The sequence below is a fragment of the Leuciscus leuciscus genome, assembly GCF_965113295.1.
Source record: "Leuciscus leuciscus genome assembly, chromosome: 15".
In the NCBI taxonomy this organism is placed as follows: Eukaryota; Metazoa; Chordata; class Actinopteri; order Cypriniformes; family Leuciscidae; genus Leuciscus; species Leuciscus leuciscus.
The window spans coordinates 25,674,911-25,696,151 of NC_138739.1; the positions used below are offsets into that span (position 1 = coordinate 25,674,911).

The 21,241-nt window shown below is 36.1% G+C and overlaps 1 protein-coding gene across 2 annotated transcripts in view; it reads right to left on the minus strand.

Moving 5' to 3' along the window:
- The window catches only part of lrp1ba (low density lipoprotein receptor-related protein 1Ba), a 259,135-nt gene that overhangs the window by 5,921 nt on the left and 231,973 nt on the right, over nt 1-21,241 (minus strand). For both annotated transcript variants that reach the window (XM_082138205.1, XM_082138204.1), the window contains 10 exons: nt 20,841-21,082; nt 20,437-20,660; nt 20,251-20,357; nt 19,441-19,557; nt 17,823-17,996; nt 12,405-12,530; nt 10,985-11,149; nt 7,418-7,579; nt 4,265-4,439; nt 4,063-4,167 (listed from right to left, as the gene is read on the minus strand). In XM_082138205.1, coding sequence (XP_081994331.1) covers nt 4,063-4,167; nt 4,265-4,439; nt 7,418-7,579; nt 10,985-11,149; nt 12,405-12,530; nt 17,823-17,996; nt 19,441-19,557; nt 20,251-20,357; nt 20,437-20,660; nt 20,841-21,082 — 1,597 coding nt within the window. The remainder of the gene's footprint in view (nt 1-4,062; nt 4,168-4,264; nt 4,440-7,417; nt 7,580-10,984; nt 11,150-12,404; nt 12,531-17,822; nt 17,997-19,440; nt 19,558-20,250; nt 20,358-20,436; nt 20,661-20,840; nt 21,083-21,241) is intronic.

The following is a 21,241-nucleotide window of genomic DNA, read 5'->3' on the forward strand; positions in this document are numbered from 1 at the left end:
AACAGGCCAGACACATGCTGGCGGATGGGATTGTGGGAATGTTTTGCAAATATAATGAACCAGGAAGACCTACTTGCAGCGAGGTTTGTTATAGGCGGTGAGGAAACAAACGCCCTGGTTCTGACAGTAGTGATCACAAAGGTTAGCTCTCTCGTCACACCTCGGGCTTTTAAACTCGGACGGGCAACTGAGGAGAACGCAACGACACGAAAGGAGACACATGAGGAGAACAGAAAAGAAAATAGGCCTGAAATACACTTACACACAGTGCAAACAGCTGGAGGCTATTATGCCTTTCTATAAAAGACTGGGCGACGTCAACATGACAGTTAATTATCATTACAGTTCAGCCGCTTCGTGGACATTAATTCATGAATCCTGTCAAGTACATGGCTGGGAAATATTTCACTAATTAAACTGTATTCTACATAAAGCATATAAAGCCTACTATTAAGACTATTCTTAAAAAAAAAAAGGGAAAAAAAAGACTTTGCTTTTTGACATTATTTGCATGACAATTATTTAAAAAAAAGAAAAGAAAAAAAAAAGGTCTCATTCTCATTGTCATAATGTAAAAAAGTTGTGTAATGTAATGTAAAAAAAAAAATACAATCTCATTCTCATTACAATAATGCAATAAACAAACAAACAAAATAATCTCATTATCATTACTGTAATGTAATGTATAATAAATAAATAAATTAATATCATTCTTATTACAATAATAAAGCAAATAAATAAACAAATAAATCTCATTCTCATTACCATAATATAAAAAGAAAAATATTTTCATTCTGATGCCCATAATACAAAATAAATCAAGGGGGGAAAAAAAATCTAATTGTCATTATTATTGAAAAAAAATAAAATAATAATAAACTCATTCTTATCATTGTGGTGCAAAATAATAAGTCTCATTATTATAATGCAAAAACAATTTAATGCTCAGCCGTAATGCAAAACAAACAAATAATTAAAATAAATAATTATCATACTGCAAAAAGCTACGTAAATAACATTAAATTCTCTTTATATTAATGCAAAAAATTAAATAAATATAATTTTCAATTATGTAATAAATAAATAAAACAAATCTCATTCTTATTACATTCACGTAAACGAAAATAAATTATCATTCTCATGAGTGTAATGCAAAATAAATAATAAATAAATTATAGTAATGCAAAAATAAAATAAAAAAAAACCTCATTCTCATTATCTTAATGCAAATTAATTAATTAAATCAATTCAGTAAATAAATAAATATTCTAATTTCCATCACCATAATGCATTTTTTAAGTATATTAACAGTTGTTTTACAGTGATGACAATGACCACTGACAATAATGGGAGTTACAAAAAAAAGTGAAATGGTACACGGTCCGATGCATTGCGGTAATGAGAATATGGGGGAAAATCACACTGGAAAAAAATCTCAAAAATTGTGGCTCGCCAGAATATCATTTACTTTTGTATTGCACTTTGTGAGCATTTCATAATATCATAAATATTCAAACCATCGTCCAATCCTACCACTATATAAAACAAAATAGCTACAGTGTGCCACACATGGCCATCTGCATGCAACACAAAGGAAGAACGGCAGATTTGAACCAGAAATGATCAAACGAAAGACTACTTTTCAAGTCACGCAAACCACAGACTTGCTGGACACTCGAGCCTTTTTGTTTAATTCCAATCTAACACAAGTGTGTCTGCAGGGCCCTCTATTGAGACCCACTAAAATAAGCTCTAATGAAACGCTGCTGGAGAAAGATAACGAAACAGAGGAAGGACAAACAAAAGACACAAAAAAAAAAGTCTCTGATGGGGTGATGTGATATCAAGCAGGTCTGAATGAGCAGGACGCACTGCATCTTCACGTTAATACACTCATTTTCCAGGTAATATATGAATGTCTGGCCACTGTCATTACCAACCCTTCACCTTCAAACACCAAAGAAAAACACAAGACTGAATCATCTGCATGCAAATTGATTCGTTCCCTAAGGGCACAATGGCGTTATCAGACCATCAAGAGATGGAAAAAGAAGTGGAAACGAAGACCAGGTGTCACAATAAAGAATTTATGTCCATCTTCAACGAGATTTTCTTTGATAACACAGAAAGGAAGGAAACCAAACAAAACCTGACTTTAAGAAGGTGATGCATACTTCTATGAACATGTATTCTTCCTGAAAGGCCTGATCTTTACCATACCTTTCATTTCTACTAGTGTGATCCATTCAGGTTCATTTACTGTAGAAAATAAAGGCATATTTTCTCATCTAAATGTTTTTATGGAGGATGGAGGATGCACCGTCTTCCTTTTCACTGCAGATAAAAAGCCTTTGGCAAGCAAGAAAAGTGGAGGCAGGTAAAAAAAATATAGTCTGGTGGGGTTTATTGTGTGTGGAAGAGAAAAGTAAAAGCTCCATCACATCGGCCAGACAAAACCCGAATCATTTCAGCAGAGAGATGGAGTACGTCCACTGCCGCATTCAGGATCTGTACAATGGCTCAATCGCTTTGTCGCTCTCGTATGCCGTCTGTCTATCAATTTCTTTCTTCACATGCAATTTTTTTTTCAAAGAACAAGAACTTTCCACCATTTTATGCAAAAAGCATTCACATGAGTGTGCCGCTATTAGCTGAAAAACGGTTACACTTTCCATCCATTTCACTGTGGTCGGTTTCTCTCACTTAAAAGCGATTATTATATTTGCAAATCCATTTGGTGACGCAACAAAAAGCATACTTAGTATGTCTTATATTGTCAAGGTTTCTTGAACCAAAAACACAATTTAGTTCTTCACGATAATTTTCCAAACTTTAAATGAAACAGGCTGTTCTGCTACTGTACCTTTAAGACCATATGCAAATGAGCTATGTAATGATTGGCTAACCATTTATGAACTCACCTTGATGTGTTTGTGAGAACTGTATCAAAGTCCGATTCATGAATAAATAATTATTTTATTACTTGGTCCTCAAATCATGACGTATTTTGCAATAAATTTAATGTAACTTTATAATGTTGCACTATTTCTATAAGTTATAAATAGCTAGTAAGATAATATAACGGTAACTAATGTTACAGTATGCAAGTAATTATTCTAGCGATATGTAATAATGCTAAAGAAGGTTTGCTAGTACATTATTTCAGAAACATGACAAGCCAGTGAATTAGCAGGTTTCAATTGTTGCTTTGCACAGTGCGTGACATTGTATCTGTATGTTATGCGGCCAGAGTTTTGACACTGAGTCAATGGGCTCCGACGGGCTTGTTTATCGTCATCGGTCTTTTTCCGTTTACCTGTCTTTGTTGTATGAGCAGGTGCCACTCGAGAAATTGGCAGTTTTGGTTGTTTGCCCGCCATTAGCACAGCTACGGCACACCGGCAATCTTGATTTTAAAACGACGGACGATACGCGCTGTGCAAGAGAGGGGTGTGATCAGCGCGTACACGAGCTTGATTGACACTGCTAAGACATTCCTCCTGGCTCTGATTGGTTGTTTCTGACCGGGAGCGGTGTATTTCTGCAAATGGCAATAGGACCACTGGGAGGAGCCAGAGGAGCTTGATTTTTTCACAGATTATCTGTCTCCTATTCTACTGTCAGGACATAATGACAGTTTTAACAAATATGTAAAAAATACATTTTTACAAAAGTTACCTACTGCAGCTTTAAGGGATTTTTATGGAATGAATGAATGCTTTTTTCCCTTCAGTTTTACAATTTTCTTCTTTGTCTTTTCGTACTTGTATACTGTGCTCTTTTCCGCTCACATCTCTCACTGGTTTCCCTGCCTCTCTCTCTAATATACAAATATAGAGGTCGATATAAGCGGCCGATTATGGACCCCTGCTGTGATAATTCACTCTTTTGCTATAATACTCCCTCTCTCTTGTTCACCTTTACAAAACATTCATCCTCCCAAGTCAGACGAGCAGAAAAAATCCTATTAAAGTGGTTGCCGGAGGGAGTAATTTAAAATGAATGAATCTAAATACCGACAGGCAATTTGTTGCCATAGAAAGCTATTAAGAAATTACTCACTGACAGAACGGCAGGCCCGTCTCGGAGTCGAGGTGGCAGGTTCCGCCGTTATAACAGTATCCGTCACACAACTGACAGCTGGCTGCGATTCTGCCGTTCGTACAGCTGCGAACACACACGTGAACAACGAGGACGAAATTCCATCTGGTTTTTCTTGATACTGATACACACAAAAGTGCTAATGTAACTATTAAATACACACTTGCAGGTGACGTCTCCAGTCTCTTCGTCTACGATACACGGGGCACCTCGGCAGCGAAGACATCGGTCCGACTCGCATTTCTGCCCCTCGTAGCGGGTGGGACACACACACTCCACATGTCCCGAGCCGGACAGCGTGCAGCCTTTGGAGTTCACGCAATAATGGTGACAAATATCTGCGATCAGACAGAAAGAAAACCCATTATTATGACTAATCTGAATGTATGCTAACTTCCTGTCACATATTAAATCTTAGTCTTAACAGCAACTAAACTGTTCTGTAAAACAAATCATAAGTGACTTGTTTTAAGTGCTCTATATAGGCAGCAGCTCTAAGTGTGTAAATAGTGCTACTCGCAATTTATTCCAACAGAGTTTGATGTTAGTGTAGATGGTTCAATTATTATAAAATGTAATGAATATTGTTAGGGAACTTCATCTAAACTTTTTTTTTGTGCTTTTATATTTGTGTTCTTAGTTATACTAGGGTACAGTGTACATAATTCATTCTAGAGGGAATCATGCATGTGTAACCGGTCCTACTCGACCTGCTACGAGTGGGATTGGAACTGGGGTCTGCGGCATAGAAGGCAAGCGCACTAACAAGTACACTAAAGACCGCAGTTCCTAACATCAGTCCCTAGTGCGCCTCTTGAGGCCACGGAAGTGAGGTCCACACGCATTGCTTTTACTGGCCTACATTACACTCACCCCCCTAAACCTCACTGCCATCTGGGTCACGGCACCAAATGTAACCAGTCCTACTCGACCCACTACGAGTGGGATTCAAACCGGGGTCTCTGGCATGGGAAGCGGGCACAATAACAAGAACACTAAAGACTGCAGCCTCTAGTGCGCCTCTTAGGATCAGGGAAGTGAGGTTTACACACACAGCTCTTACTGGCCTGCGTCAGAGTCCTGCACGGCTTTGTTTAAAATTTTGCTCAAACGGGTGAAAAATACCCAACTGTGTCGGATACAGGTGCGGGTGGGGTCGGACACGGGCAAAACACGGGTCTAAACACGGGTTTAAAACAATACGTGCAAACGTAAAAATATATGCATATTTTTAGGAACACACCGTACAAAAATATGCCTGTATTTTAAGTTGATAAAATATTTTAAAATCCACATCAGTTTATTTGTGCCCACGCCCTCCCAGGAGTCTCTATACCTACTTTCACTTTTAAAAATTCATCATAACCGAGCGCGTGATCTGCTTGCAGTCGTCGAGATGGATGCTGAGGAGTTGAAGAAAAGAATAGCTAGTGGAGATTGTAAAGTTGTCGACAATACGTCGTCAAAAATCAAGTCCAGTGTGTGGGAGAAATTTGGAGTTATCTGAAGAAAACAGTATTATGAAAGGCTTTGCTGCATGCATTTTCGTGTTGGATAGCCACAAATGTGGAACTTCATTGCTGAGGAAGCACGCAGATAACTCTGGTAACAAACCAAGCAGTTCTATCGTACAGTATTTTTCAAATGTAACACTGTTCAGTATGTGTGGTGTGCAGGGCGTGTTTGAACCCAAAATTGTCAGATGTAGGCTAGACGAAATTGCGTGGCAGATATAGTGTTGTAGCCGCGTCTGTTCGATTGGTAAAAAGTTATAAGGCTACTCAGTTTTGTGGTAACGTTAGCCATGTTCTTCACGTACCGGCCTTTTGACAGCTTCGGCTGAAGTTGTCCTTGTGTTAATGCTTGTGTAATAACTTCTGTATGACCTGGCAATAAATTTTTTTGTAAGTGTGTCTATAATGTGATAGTCTAAACTGATTTTATTTCGGGTGCGGGTCGGGTGATCGGTTCTATTTTAAGCGGGTAGGGTCGGGTGCAGATTTGAATTAGTGCTGCTGTCGGAAAACGGGTCGGATGCGGCTTTAAGCACTGCGGGTACGGGCGGGTGCGGATTTACAAAATCGGACCCGTGCATGACTCTGGCCTACATAGCATTAGCATGTTGCTAAGCTAACAGTGTGATACTTTAAGAATCCAAAATATGGCAATTCCTTTTTTTCATTTTGAATTAGGATGAATGAATATTAAACTTATTATTTATAATCAACATTTTTCACCATATATATTTTTTCTACCAAGCTTGTTGCAATGCATTCTGGGATTGCATTATCTGAGAAAGGGCAATTGTCACGCTGAAGACTTTAGACAAAATGAGATCTTATAAGCAGCCTGAACAGGCCTATGACGCCTACAATGTTGCCTGGGTAGTGCACTAGGTTTGAACTGAGCTACTGTATGGCAAAAACTAGGGATGTCCCGATCAGGTTTTTTTGCCCTCGAGTCCGAGTCCGAGTCATTTGATTTTGAGTATCTACCGATACCGAGTCCCGATCCGATACTTCTATAATACATAAAAAAAGAATAAAGAAGAGCGAAAAAACAGATCCAGGATGTTCCTTATTTTTTATTTAATTCACCTTATTTTAACATTCAACAACTCTGTTAACAAACAGAGCACTTCTGTGAGGTAGCTTGAACAATCAAGTCATAAATAACATAAATTCTTCACTTTTGGACTTTAGTGCAACAGTAAATATAAAAAAAGTCTAATATATAAACAAATAGCACCTCAACTTAAAATACCCGGCAGGCATGTAAACAAATAAAATATAAAAGTGCCACAGTGTTTGCAAAGCCAGTAATGTGCTTTTAGGAACAGCACTCCTAACTCTTACGCCGGTTTCACACTGCACGCGTTAGCAGAGTATTTTAACATGGGATTTTTCGCCGCCCATGTTAACAGATTAGAGCAGATTAGAAAGCAATGCCAACTTATCCATTATAGAGTACTCTGTCTGTACACAACCCGCGGTTCAGCCGCGCGTGACAAACGCTGCCAGTGTGAAAGCAAAACGCGCGTGTCCTGCTCCTGCTCACCATACGCACTGCTCCTGCGCTGCTTACGCTCTGCTCGCGTGCAGTGTGAAACCGGCGTAACTCTGTGCCACCGCATAACTATAGATGTGTTAAAAAATAATGAGAATATATATACATATCCCATCCGAGTCCTGATCGGGAGGTAAAGTCCGATTCCGATCGAGTCTGAAAACACGTGATCGGGCCCGATTTCCGATCACATGATCGGATCGGGACATCCCTAGCAAAAACATTTACGGTAAAACAGATTCATACTCACGGTGTAAGCAGCGTTCCCCGGTGTACTCCGCCAGACAGTGGCACACGGGTTGGTTACCCAGGGTCAGGTCGCATGTGCCTCCATTCAGGCAGTAACCGTCACAAACACGTTTCTCGCACAGAGGGCCGGTGAACCCCAGAGCGCAGTGACACGTGGGCTTTCCTTCAGTAGAAACACACTATTTTAGTGACTTTAAATATGGACTGGATCATGTTTATGCAATTACCAGTTTTGAATAAATTGCATAAACAACTCTGATTTGACCTGAACATATTTGACGTGCTAAACTGAGCAGGTCTAAGGATGTAAAAATGGTACTTCATTTGCAGGCTAATCGTGTAAATCACAGTGTGCTATGCTTCTCTTTGCTTTCTTAGCCAACAGGATTCGATTATTTGAGTTACTGTGACAGACAAAAGGCATTCTAGCGGGGATTTATGAGACGTACATCTGTTGGATATTGATTTTGTACGTGCGTCGTGCGCACGTTCAGCACACACTCAAAGCCAAGGGATATTCTGTCTACTGTTGGTGGTCCATCTGCCAGCTGGTGCGAATGACAGTTTTTTAACACAAAGACGCCAACAGAAACAATTCCTGGCTGTTTCTCAGACATTTATGGGCTCCAACTGGTTTTCCTCCAGCTTTTGGTCCCTGCCAAAATATTCTTTCAGAATAAGAAGGCAAAACAGGGAGCAGTGATTTACGCAATGTTTTAGCAGTGATACATTTTCCGTAGAGGTAACGATAACAAATTGGCAGAGGAGCGTCTGGTGGATTCTCGTGGTTGAACAGCCAATAACAAACAGATATTGAGTGAGCATGATGTTGCACTTTGGGGAAACGGGCTGTTGGGAGTTAGTGTGCAAGAATGTGAGTGTATGTGTCAGGGGAATTACAATAGCGTTTGCTTGCTGGAACAATTACCAACTATCTAATTACCCGTCCAAAACCCTGATGTCCATGTGTACCCTGTCTTTCAGCTTGGTAAATTAAGGAATGGAAATTCTGTCATCATTTTCTCACCCTCATGACGTTCCAGATCAATTTCTTTTTTTACACTGTAAACTTTTTTTATGGCCTGTACAAATTCTTAAGTTATATTAAAATTAATTTCTTAAGAAAAAGACTTGGTCTTTAGGTAGTTTATATGTGTTTATATATATTTTATACATACAGTATATATAAACATATAGTATATGTTTATATGTTTTACACAAATAAGAACATGCTTTAGATGAAACACATTGTTTTTTACATAGTAAATCAAATTTAAATTAAAACAATTATATTTACATTAAAATTACATAGATTTATTTATAATAATATTATTTATTATTACATACATTTATTTTTATTTAAATATCTTCCCCATAACATAATAATATTTTAATGAAAGTATACCATGACCATTTAAGCTCTAAAAACAAAGAAACAAAGAAAAACCTCATTACTAATACACTAAAATCTGGCTTCAGAAGACAAAAGTCGTATGAATCACTTCAATGGTACTTTTATTTATTCTTCTTTTTTTGTAATTTTTTTTAACTTGACAGCTTTTAAAGGTCACATATTGTAAAAAATTACATTTCCTGGCTTTTTTCATAAAAAAGGGGCAATGTAACTACCATATAAGTTTCAAAACTGAAAACTCAGTCAATCCACAGACAAATGCACACAGCCTGCATAAAGTAAAGGCACAGCTTTTCACGAGCCGTTGTGACTTCCGTATAATGTGATGTCAGAACTACTCAGTCACCACCCTGTGCACTGCCCACCGTCACTCCCTCCTTTTGCCCAACCCCCAGACAACATCGTTGTTGAGCAACAACACGGAAACATGTAGAGAAAATGCTGTTCAGTCGATGAATGTAGAGACCTGCACTCCGTGGGACTAGATTTGATGGCCGAGTGCAGGCGCGGGCGGTAAGGTACTCATGTGTGAACGGGTTGTGGGAGAATAAAACGATTCGCGGGACTCCCGCAAAATAGAAATATCTCAAAATAAAACATCTAAAAACAAATAAATTGTTATTCATGTGTTGCACAAAAGCAACGAGAATAACTAAAACTAAATAAAAACGATTTACAGGCCAGAACGAGTTTCTATTTATAAGATGTTTGCAACATTGAGCAGTGTAGCCAATCACAGACATATGTGTTGATTTCTTGAACGCAATGGCCAATGAGATGCATTTAAGATAGAATCCACTCACCGCTCAAAACTGAGTTTTTGTTCAGTGCTGAATTCTGCATGCTGGCAAATCCCCTTATTATAACAAATGAAGTGTTGACATGGAGAAAGATTTATTGTGCAGTCAGCTTCATTGAGAATAACGGAGCTTTGTGAAATCGTGATGAACTGAGATGTCAGCTTTTTAGGAATTATTGAGGGAGCGCACTTTGCGCTATTTCTGTCATGCCAAACCATGCACGCAGTAGCCTATGCTTGCTTTTATGTTAAATGAACAGTGGTTTGTAAATTTTATGCTTTAGGCTAATAACAAATAATTTATCACCATCATTACAGGTGTTTTATTTACCTTACTTGTGAGCATCACCAAGCCACAGCAGGCTACAGCATACATGACCCTACCTGTGGTTGGCCTGGCCGTGCGTCACTCAGAAAACAACAGGCCAATCAGAAGAGAGGCTCATGAATATTAAGTAGACAGGCTGACCTGTTCTTAGCAGAGCTCCTGAGAAAGGAGCTGTACAAATATATTGAGATGGTTTTTGGTACTTATACCGCAAATATATATTCTTAAGGACATCAAAACCTAAAATAAAACTCCAGAAAGGTGTACAATACCATTCATTATAGGGAAAAGATCAGCATGAACATTCTACTAAACTTCTCCTTTTGTGTTCCACAGAGAAAAGCAAGTCATACAGGTTTGGAATGACACAAGGGTGAGTAAATGATGACAGAATTGTCATTTTTAGGTTTCTTTCTTAAGAAAAGACTATTATTCAGTCTAAAGTTTATGCCTTCAGGAAACACTGGTCCGATTTGAAACATTAAACTTCACAATATCCTTGCTTGTTTTTCATTTCACACTATTCAGAGAACTTAGGATGAACTGAAGCAACCCAAGGCAACACAGGTGCTGTCTATTTCTGTTGCATTTATTTACTGACAAGACAGAAACCAAAAAGAATGAGAAATCCCTCCTGTATCAGATGTTTGCCTGTGGCCTACTTTGAATTCTGAGGCGTCACGAAAGCCTTGTTTGTAGAACTTGACCCTTTCTCTAGAAATGCACAATACACATGCACAATACTTTAATAATAAAATATGAATTATTACATTTTAAAAACAAAGAGTAAAAAAAATCTCAAAATGCTTCAATATTTATATGTAGAATCAAATTTTTTTTACACAATTTTCAGTGTCAACTGCACAACAACCAACAATTTTGTTACTGATGAAGTTTTTCAAAAAAGTTAGTGTGCTTGGTTACCATCAGTGAAAATATACTTGAGGCAAAATATGAGTAGAAATAAAGCGGAAAAATGTTCGTGATCCAAACAATTTACAAATATCGTGCAGGAAATAGCGCCTACCTAGTGGTGATCCCGTGCAAGTGCCTCCGTTGAGGCAGTAGTCCTTACAGTGGCTGATCTCACAGCGTTCCCCGGAGTAGTTCGGCCAACAAAAACAGCGCGATTCCCCTCGTTCGTTGGTGATACACCGACCTCCATTCTCACAAGCTGGACGACAAAGATCTCCTGAAATGCACATGCAAATTATCCTTCAATCCTTTAGTTAAGCTAATTTAGTTATAAAAGGCTTTAGTTAGAAAAGACGGCATATTTAGAAAAACAAAACAAGGCTTTGAGGGAAGCATTTAAAATTGTATTTATTGATGAGCCTTTGTTAGAAAGTAAACACATTAGTTGACAGAATTTTGGAGATTACAAATAGAGATTATATTGTAAAATATTATATAAATGATATATTCATTCTTGCAATATTTTTGTACATAAAGGCAAATTTGTCATGCCCCAACATCTTTTCAATCATTTTAAGTGAACTGAAGTTGAATATTAGTTAATTAAGAGAGTTTAATATAGCATGTTTATTTTTTATTTTATCTTTTATTATTTATATTTATTAAAAGTTTTCAATTATTTGAAGCATGAAAATATGTGCATGGTACATGTATGCATTTGAGATTTCTTTGATCAGGCTTGGCATTTCATTTATTTTTTTATTTGTATCAAAAGTTGTATAATTATGCTGTTATATAAGTTCTGCAAGTTTATATCTTGTTTTGCCTCGGTTGTTGTGTATATTGGTACATTTTGAAATAAATATATTTAAAGTACTTCTCATTTTCGTAGCTAGGGTGCTCAGTATGGTTGCTAGGGTGGTTCTAAACGTTTATTGTTTGTTATGTTTATTATAACACGCTATAGTTGTGTCAACTGCAGCTTTAAATGCTCAAGCTTGTTAAAACAGGATGGATTCTTATTGGCTGTCATTGTTTTTATTGTTCATCTTCTGGAAAAAATCATTCTGAAAGCGGTTCTAAACAATATCGTTCCTCTGTGTTATCGTCATAGTTGTGGTGTAGACTCAGCTATTCTTTTACATTTAGAATGACTTTTAAAACTATATCTTTATTGTTTATCGTTATATTTATCTGCCTTAGTGTGAACGGACCTTAAGAAACATAAAGACCAGTTCAAATATTAGCCGTTAGCATGAGCAATCACAACACTGTTTCTCACTGCTAATCAAACAAGCCGTCTACTCTGACTGAATGAATCCTAGCGACACGATCCCTGTCTTTTCTAGCATGTAGGCTTTAGGTGTTTGAGGGTGTGGGCAAAGGACTCAGAATAGTAAACACTTCAGTCAAAATCACTCAAGTGAAACATTCGAGTTTGACATGCCGAACGCCTGGGGCCTCTCAGGGTCACACTAACACTCTGTTAGGGATGTAGGAGCATCCTGCCATGTGCGTTTTGACAGATGTACCTGAGATGTTGGTGTCCGTGCAGGTCCTGTTCACCAGAATTTTCCCCTCAGGGCACACACATCTGGCCCCACTGGGGTTCAGCAGGCAAAGGAAAGCGCAGTTCATCATTGCACATGGGTTGGACACTGAGAGACAGAAGAAGAGAAGATAAAACCAACATAAAATGGGATATATAATGCTTTTTTCCTGTTTTAAATGCTTTTATTACAGGACTGTCCAGTCTTGATCCCGGAGGGTCCCAACCCCAATTAAACACACCAAACAGTGTTGTTTTTGGCAGCCCTTTTAGTTTTAGTCTTATGGACGAAAATGCTTTTTAGTTTTAGTCACATTTTAGTCACTTATAAACTTGATAGTTTTAGTCAAGTTTTAGTCGACGAAAACACAAAAAGGTTTTAGTCAAGTTTTAGTCGACGAAAACGCAAAAAGGTTTTAGTCAAATTTTTGTCAATGTTAGTATAAAAAAAAAAAAAAGTAGTCTTTAACAAATTAATTTAGGTTAAAAAGTATTGGAAATGGCCTTAGGTTTGACAGGTTGTAGCAAGTGTTGCAATTCATAAAACAACAGTTAACCTTAAAACCTTTGCATAATAAACTAGACTTTCTCATTGATGGAGATGCGGTGCTGCCAAGCTGTAGGCTACTTCATTGTCGCATTGGGCAGAAACCTTTTATCCCCATATTTCAAGTTATATTTTTTCCATGAATTGATGCTCTTCTAAAATGTCAGCACATTGGCTATTTTCACCAGTAATCACAGTAATAAAGGAATGGTTTACAGTTTAAACAGCAAAAAACTTTGAGCTACTACAACATTACACACAGATAAAGTGTATGGCAAGCCGTTTTAACATTTAATCATTTAAACTGACTAGTCTCTATTTTCATGCTACTAGTACTTATTTTTTAGATACTAGTATCTATTCCATTAAGTACTAGTACTTATTCATTAGCTACTAGTGCTTATTCTTTAGGTACTAGTGCCTATTCTTTAGATACTAGTGCTTATTCTTTAGGTACTAGTACTTATTCAATAGATACTAGTACTTATTCATTAGATACTAGTACTTATTCATTAGATACTAGTACCTATTAAATAGATACTAGTACTTATTCATTAGATACTAGTACTTATTCATTAGATACTAGTTCTTATTTATTAGATACTAGTACTTATTCATTAGTTACTAGTACTTATTATTAGATACTAGTACTTATTCATTAGATACTAGTACCTAATTATTAGATACTAGTACTTATTCATTAGATACTAGTACCTATTAAATAGATACTAGTACTTATTCATTAGATACTAGTACTTATCCCAATAGTGACTAGTAACTATTCTTTTGTTACTAGTAACAAATAAAAAAATTTGCCATTGACTTCTATGGGGATCTGTCATTCAGATATCAACTATTCAGTTCTGACTAGTATGTATTCCAATTGTGACTAGTACATATATATTAGATACTAGTAGTTATTTATTAGGTACTAGTACTTATTTTTTAGATACTAGTAACTATTACTAGATACTAGTATGTATTCAATAAACACTAGTACTAAGTCATTAGATACTAGTACCTATTAAATAGATACTAGTACCTATTAAATAGATACTAGTACTTATTCATTAGGTACTAGTACTTATTCAGTAGATACTAGTACTTATTCATTAGATACTAGTACTTATTCATTAGATACTAGTACCTATTAATTAGATACTAGTACTTATAAATTAGCTACTAGTACTTATTCAATAGATACTAGTACCTATTTAATAGATACTAGTGTTTATTCCGAATGTTACTAGAAAGATTTTTTATTTTACTAGTCACAACTGCTTTTTTACTCGTCTTATGTTATGACTAGTCAGAACGGCCACTGGATAGTTCAATTAAAAATCTTACAAGTAAAATAAAAAATCTTACTAGTAACATTTGGAATAAATACTAGTATCTAATAAATAGTTACTAGTATCTATTGAATAAGTACTAGTAGCTAATTTATAAGTACTAGTATCTAATTAATAGGTACTAGTATCTAATGAATAAGTACTAGTATCTAATGAATAAGTACTAGTATCTATTGAATAAGTACTAGTATCTAATGAATAAGTACTAGTATCTATTTAATCGGTACTAGTATCTATTTAATAGGTACTAGTATCTAATGACTTAGTACTAGTGTTTATTGAATACATACTAGTTTCTAGTAATAGTTACTAGTATCTAAAAAATAAGTACTAGTACCTAATAAATAACTACTAGTATCTAATATATATGTACTAGTCACAATTGGAATACATACTAGTCAGAACTGAATAGTTGATATCTGAATGACAGATGCCCATAGAAGTCAATGGCAAATTTTTTTATTTGTTACTAGTAACAAAAGAATAGTTACTAGTCACTATTGGAATAAGTACTAGTATCTAATGAATAAGTACTAGTATCTAATAATAAGTACTAGTAACTAATGAATAAGTACTAGTATCTAATAAATAAGAACTAGTATCTAATGAATAAGTACTAGTATCTAATGAATAAGTACTAGTATCTATTTAATAGGTAATAGTATCTAATGAATAAGTACTAGTATCTAATGAATAAGAACTAGTATCTATTGAATAAGTACTAGTACCTAAAGAATAAGCACTAGTATCTAAAGAATAGGCACTAGTACCTAAAGAATAAGCACTAGTAGCTAATGAATAAGTACTAGTACTTAATGGAATAGATACTAGTATCTAAAAAATAAGTACTAGTAGCATGAAAATAGAGACTAGTCGGTTTAAATGATTAAATGTTAAAACGGCTTGCCATATAAAGTGGTAACAGTGGAATCACTGTTTTACTCAAAAACTAACATTCTTACTTTGGCAATTGTGGCTTTATTATAGAATTAGTTAAATAATAATTTATGTTATAATCTAAGTTATATAATAATTATATATTACTTTGTACCAATTAGCCCACTAAACTAATGCTCGGACACACTCGGTCTCTCTCGCGTACACTCGGTCTCTCTTGTGCGCAGACTCACTCGGTCTCTCTCGCGCACTTTCGGTCTCGCTCGCGCAGTTCGTTTCGCTTTTGTCCAGTCCGGCGCCTCATATCGAAGATGTGTGGCGAGTGACTAGCCGCAGCCGAAGGTGTGTTGTTGTTGTGTGGAATCTGGTGCGCGGCATGGCGGCAGCCGGGTGGTGGGCGTATCCAAAACAAGGATAGGAAGCAGCAGCATTGCTGATACTTTTTTTTTTTTTTTGCTCAAAACAGACAGATTTCACGTAAAATAGGCAGAAATGACATGCATTGTGAACGTCAGACTTATAATCATTTTCGTTCCGTCTCGTCTCGTCAACGAAAACTCGAAAACGTCTCGTCATGTTTTAGTCACCTTAGAGGCATTTTTAGCTAGTCATCGTCGCGTTATCGTCATAAAAAAAAGGTGCGTCAACGAAATCATTTCGTTATCGTCATCGTTGACGAAAACAACATTGACACCAAATCCAGCTAATCATGGTCCTACTGGGTAAACTAGAAACTTTCAGACCGGTGTGTTGAGGTAAGTTAAAAATAAAATAAAAAAGATGACACTGAGAGAGAGGAAGAGAAGAGAAAACAAACATTAAATGGGATATTTGATGCTATCATCAAAACAAAACTAAACGTAAATAAGCCTGTTAAAAAAAATCTGTGAATGTTTATGGTCCAAACGGTTAAACGGTGATTTTTTAAATTAATTTTTTAAATAAACCAGTTAAAAAATCTAAATATTTATTTAAAAGAACAAAATATCAAAAAGCAAAATGTAGTTAAATGGTTACAACCCCTGAAAAAAAAAAAAACAAAAAAAAAAAACAAAGCAAAACAAAATAAAATGTAAATAAACCAGTTAAAAAATCTGTGAATCTTTAGTGTAGCAAAATATTTAGTTAAACGGTGAAAACAAAACAAAACGAAATGTAAGCAAACCAGTTCAAAAATCAGTGAATCTTTAGTGTAGCAAAATATTTAGTTAAATTAAAATAAAATAAAATATGCACAGTCTGGTTAAAAAATCTGATCCGTGAATCTTTAACGTAGCATATATAGTCAAATAAAACAGTGTATTTAAAAAAACTGTATATATGTAGATGTTTCTAACACTTATCACATCACATAATGCCCTCATGATCAACAGTGTGAATTACTCTGTAGAGTCTAGCCTATCATAACAGAGGTAATTTGCATATGGTCTTAAAGGTACAGTACAAAACAGGCTGTGTATTTCTAAAAGTCAGAGAGGGTGGAAAATAGTCATAAAAAAATAAAATAAATACAGGGATGAAAAAACTCTGACATTATACGTAGAGTTCAGAGAAGCACAATGCTACAAAAGAGCAGAATATTGCATCTTTCATAGCGCCAGCACTATATACAGTATGTTCCTCTGAAAGATGAAATTCTCCTAACATATTACACACTATCTATCTAAAACCTTTTAGTTCATGGAGTAGTGTATGTGAGACATTATTTGTTTGCCTTTTTTATTTTAGCTTTTAGGTTGTATTGAAGACCATCTTTAATAAAGCCTTCCAGTGTAAAAGCACATCAGGGAACGATGACACTTCCCATTATACCAGCACGAAGACAAACAACAGAAAGAGCAAAGATCCCTCCATCCCTCCTTCTTTATAACAGAGAGGGAGAGATCGGAGGAGGATAAGAGACAGAGAGTACAGTGGAAAAAAACATAATGGAAAGAAGAGGACTGAATATATATGCAAGGAGACTAATGGATAATTGGAAGTAGGGCCACATGGGTCATGAAAGAGGAAAATAAACTAAAAAGACTCTAGAATATAATATCTTTGGTTCATTAGCAGAGAATATTAAGGATTTGTCTTAATGTGCGCAAACGGTGCAAAATAAGAAAATCAGTAAGGCCAATTTTTGATTTCATGACTTCAAAATATGTTTTCTTTTGCAAATCTAGCAAAACTAAACATTTCATCAGATTAGAGGCGGTGATTGTATAATAAAAAACATTTGACAGAAATTTGTGATTGTAATAAGCTCTAGCTGGCCGCAGGCGAGAAGTCCAATCAGATTTCAATCATCTAAACATGAAATTAAACTCTGACGACTGCCAAGAAAACTCACACTGGAACGGTCCTCTGGAAGATGCACATCCACAACGGTTTTAAAGGAGTATTTGACAAAAACATTTAAATTATGTCATGATTTAATCACTTCCAAACATGTATTTGTATATTTTTGTTTTTATACACTTAAACCTTAGCTTGTGTTTCTCTAAGAAAAATAAAGTTGTAAGGGTTTGGAATGAGATGAGGGTGAGTAAATGAGGACAAAAGTCTTATTTGTTGTGAACGCTCCTTGTCGGTTGAATCGGAGACACGTTTTGAGACTCACCCTCTTGTTGTTTGTACCGATGGAAGACCAAGATGCTGGCCACTCTCTCCACACCCAGATTGAGCTTCTCGGCGGGCAGCTTCCCGTATTTGTGAACCCTAAAGACGTCGTGCTTCATGCCAACCCCGTAGATGTAGTCCTCAAACAGGTCAATGCGAAAGGGTTGAGAAATACCTGGGACGAAACCAAATATGACGTTAACTAAAGAGTCACACATTCATTAATAATACATGATCCATGTACGACTGTGAGAAGGGATCCGGATTCAATAATGCACAACAAAACCGGAATGTTATTTAAAAATGTCACAAAGCTGAAAAACACAATCCCAATCCAATTTATGAAAAGAAAGTTCAAGTTCTCGAGGCTCAGAACTGAAGCAAAAAACATAGCGAGCGGCCTATGTAGACAGCATTTTAAGGCATCATAGACATGCTCCCTACATTCCAAAGATTGTCTTCTAAGATACTCTGTTTTGCCCAGTTTTTGAGAGCATTGCATGTATACTTCACAAAGAAAGCAATCCCAGAATCCACAGCAATAAGCCTAGTCAAGAAAGTTAGAGAAAAGTAGAGAAATTATGATTTTAAATATTTCATTCAATCACCAATAAAATAACACTATTTTAATCCACATTTGTTTGTGCTGCATGTTTTTAAGCTTATTAGAAGATCACTTTATTAGCTTAGCATCCCACTAACCTCAAACTCTGAATCATTTTGAGTCTCTCATAGTAATAATATAAATAGACAATTTTATATTTGTGTAGATATTTTTTAGCCTAGCAACATGCTAACATCAAACAATGGTTCAGTATAACAGAAAATTTACTATTTTCCTAGACATTTATATATTTTCAAAGTAAAGCAAAACAAAAACAACAAATAAAACAAAACAAAAAGCAACACAAAAATAACAAAATGAAAACAAAACATCAAAACAAGACAAACCCAAACAATGAACCAAACAAACAATAAAGTTGTTAGCTTAAAGTTGGAAATATTTTTATTTGAGGCTACTAAAAACTGTTAATGCTTTTGATGTCTATTTATATTACATACATTTTTACCTTTTGTGATATACTAGCTTAGCTACATCCTAACATCAAACTCTAGTTCAATCAATCTAGTCCAAAACATTTATAAATTTCTTATGTTTTTGAAATTTATTATATATTTCTTATGGTTATGTTTGTATAACACCATTAGATTAGCAACATGGTGCTAATATCCATATTATCCATCATATCCATCATGCTCTATTAATACCAATTGTCCATCGATTGTCTGCTGCCTAATCAAACACTTCCCTCAAAGTTATCTTAAAGTAGCTGTCTATGTAGGCAGAAGACAGTTCATTAGGTTTTGCATTATTCATTCTCAACTTTGATGTTTCTCTAAAATAGCATTTTTCAATCACAGCTTGAGAGGGAATCGAAATGGAAATCGAAATGGAAATCTGGTGAAGTGAGTTTTTTATAAACTTCAAGCCGTCACAGATATTCAGCTTTACAGGTCTCCAAATTATGGGACAGAGCGTTGCCCTGAGCGGAAGATGTTAATGAAAATCTGGAACCAGATTCTGAACATTGTACAATTTCCTACACATGCAAACTCACCATCTCGACTGCTAGCGGCCACCAGAGAATCAGAGCCATCGAAACGCACGCTCCCGATCTGAGACAGCTCAGAGTCCGCCCAGTACAGCCGCTGGTTGTAATAATCAATTGCAAGTCCTGCAAAGACAGAGACAATTTTGTACCAGAGTATCAGCATGACGGTTCATATTTGTAGAAGTCTCTCCAAATTGTTCCTCAAACCACTCAATCCATCATCATGCCACCTAGTAAATCGAAATTTACTTGAAACATTTTATCCTTTTTAATTCTTACGTTTTATGTTTAGGTTGATACGTGTGGTTGCTAAGGGTGTTGCTAAGGGCGCAGTGATAAATAGAACCGCTGGGTTAAGCGGTCATAGCCGTGTTTTATCGTGAATAAAGCACAGCTATTGACCAATCAGAATCAAGGATTGGAACTAACCATTTTATAATTATTATTATATAGTATATTATAAACATATTCAATATTATTAATAAAATAATATCTCATGTGTAAATAAATTAATAATACAATTTTGGCTTTAATTTATTCAAAAAACATTAATTTATCTTTCTATTACCAAAAAACTAAAAATGGTTGTCCTTTCCATTAAGAGAAACAAGAATTTCACCCTGAATATTGTAGATATTAAATAGTTTTCAACTGAAATGACCATCTTACTGTGCCGTTTTTTGCATTTTATGTAGCAGAGTGACATGTTAAAATGATCCCTTTCAGTATAACATTTGGCACAAGCATTTTGTGAGTCACATGTTTAAGACTCGAGAATATAAAAAAAATATTTTGACTGGCATGCAAGAACCTCACCCGTTGGTCTTCGCAAGTTCCTCTCCAGCAAAATGCGACGCAAGGACCCGTCCATGGCCGCCTCTTCGATGTGAGAGTGGTCACCAATCACGGTCCAGTACACCATCCTATGGCAAGGAAAATACACATATTGTCGCAAATAATAGGCGGGGCCAGGACTCTAAAATGACCTTAATGGTCACTTACCCTAGTACAGGGTTAACAGTAATAGCGAAAGGTTCCCCGTCAATGTCTGTGATGAGCCGGGTGCAGTTAGGACCCCCCAGTTGCCCCACGTTGATGGAGTATCGAAGTCGGCGCCAGTGTGCCGTGTAGTAGCTGAACCAGTGCATTCGGGAATGATCCGTCCAGTACAGGTTCCCCGTCACCCAGTCGGCCGAGATGTCCTTGGGCCTCCTGAAGTCTGGACACTGCAAATATATAATGTTGTGAAGTTTCAAACAACCTTAATAAGATATCTCTAAGCTAGTTTCTGAGGTAATTGAGGTTTCATAAGGAGAATATCAAAAATAATTTGTAACAGAAATATTGTGACTTAATAATTCAAAGAAATCTGATTAAATCTGTCTAATTGGTTGTTATTGACTTACTATGACTCCACTGTTTGACGTGATTGGACTTCTGTCCTGGAGGTCTTTGTAAAAAATCCCCCCGGGGTTAAACTGAGTGGCCCATACAAACTTGTGATGGTGAAATAGTGCGTCCATGCCGATGATGCGAGCGCTGTCTGAGATACGGGCCAGTTGAGTATGTCCATGAGTTTGGTTGTATGGATACACAAAACTGTGGATTTCGGTGTCGTTGGCCACATAGAGGACCTGATCTTCTGGTCCTGACCATAGAGATACATGTGTGAAACAAATAAAATAAATTAAACAATAAATCAAAGCAAACTCAAGCAAAAAACAAAACAAAAGAAAAAACTAAGAAATAAGCAAACAAACTAATAAATCAATACAAAAAGCAAAAGCAAAAATGAATCATGCAAAAA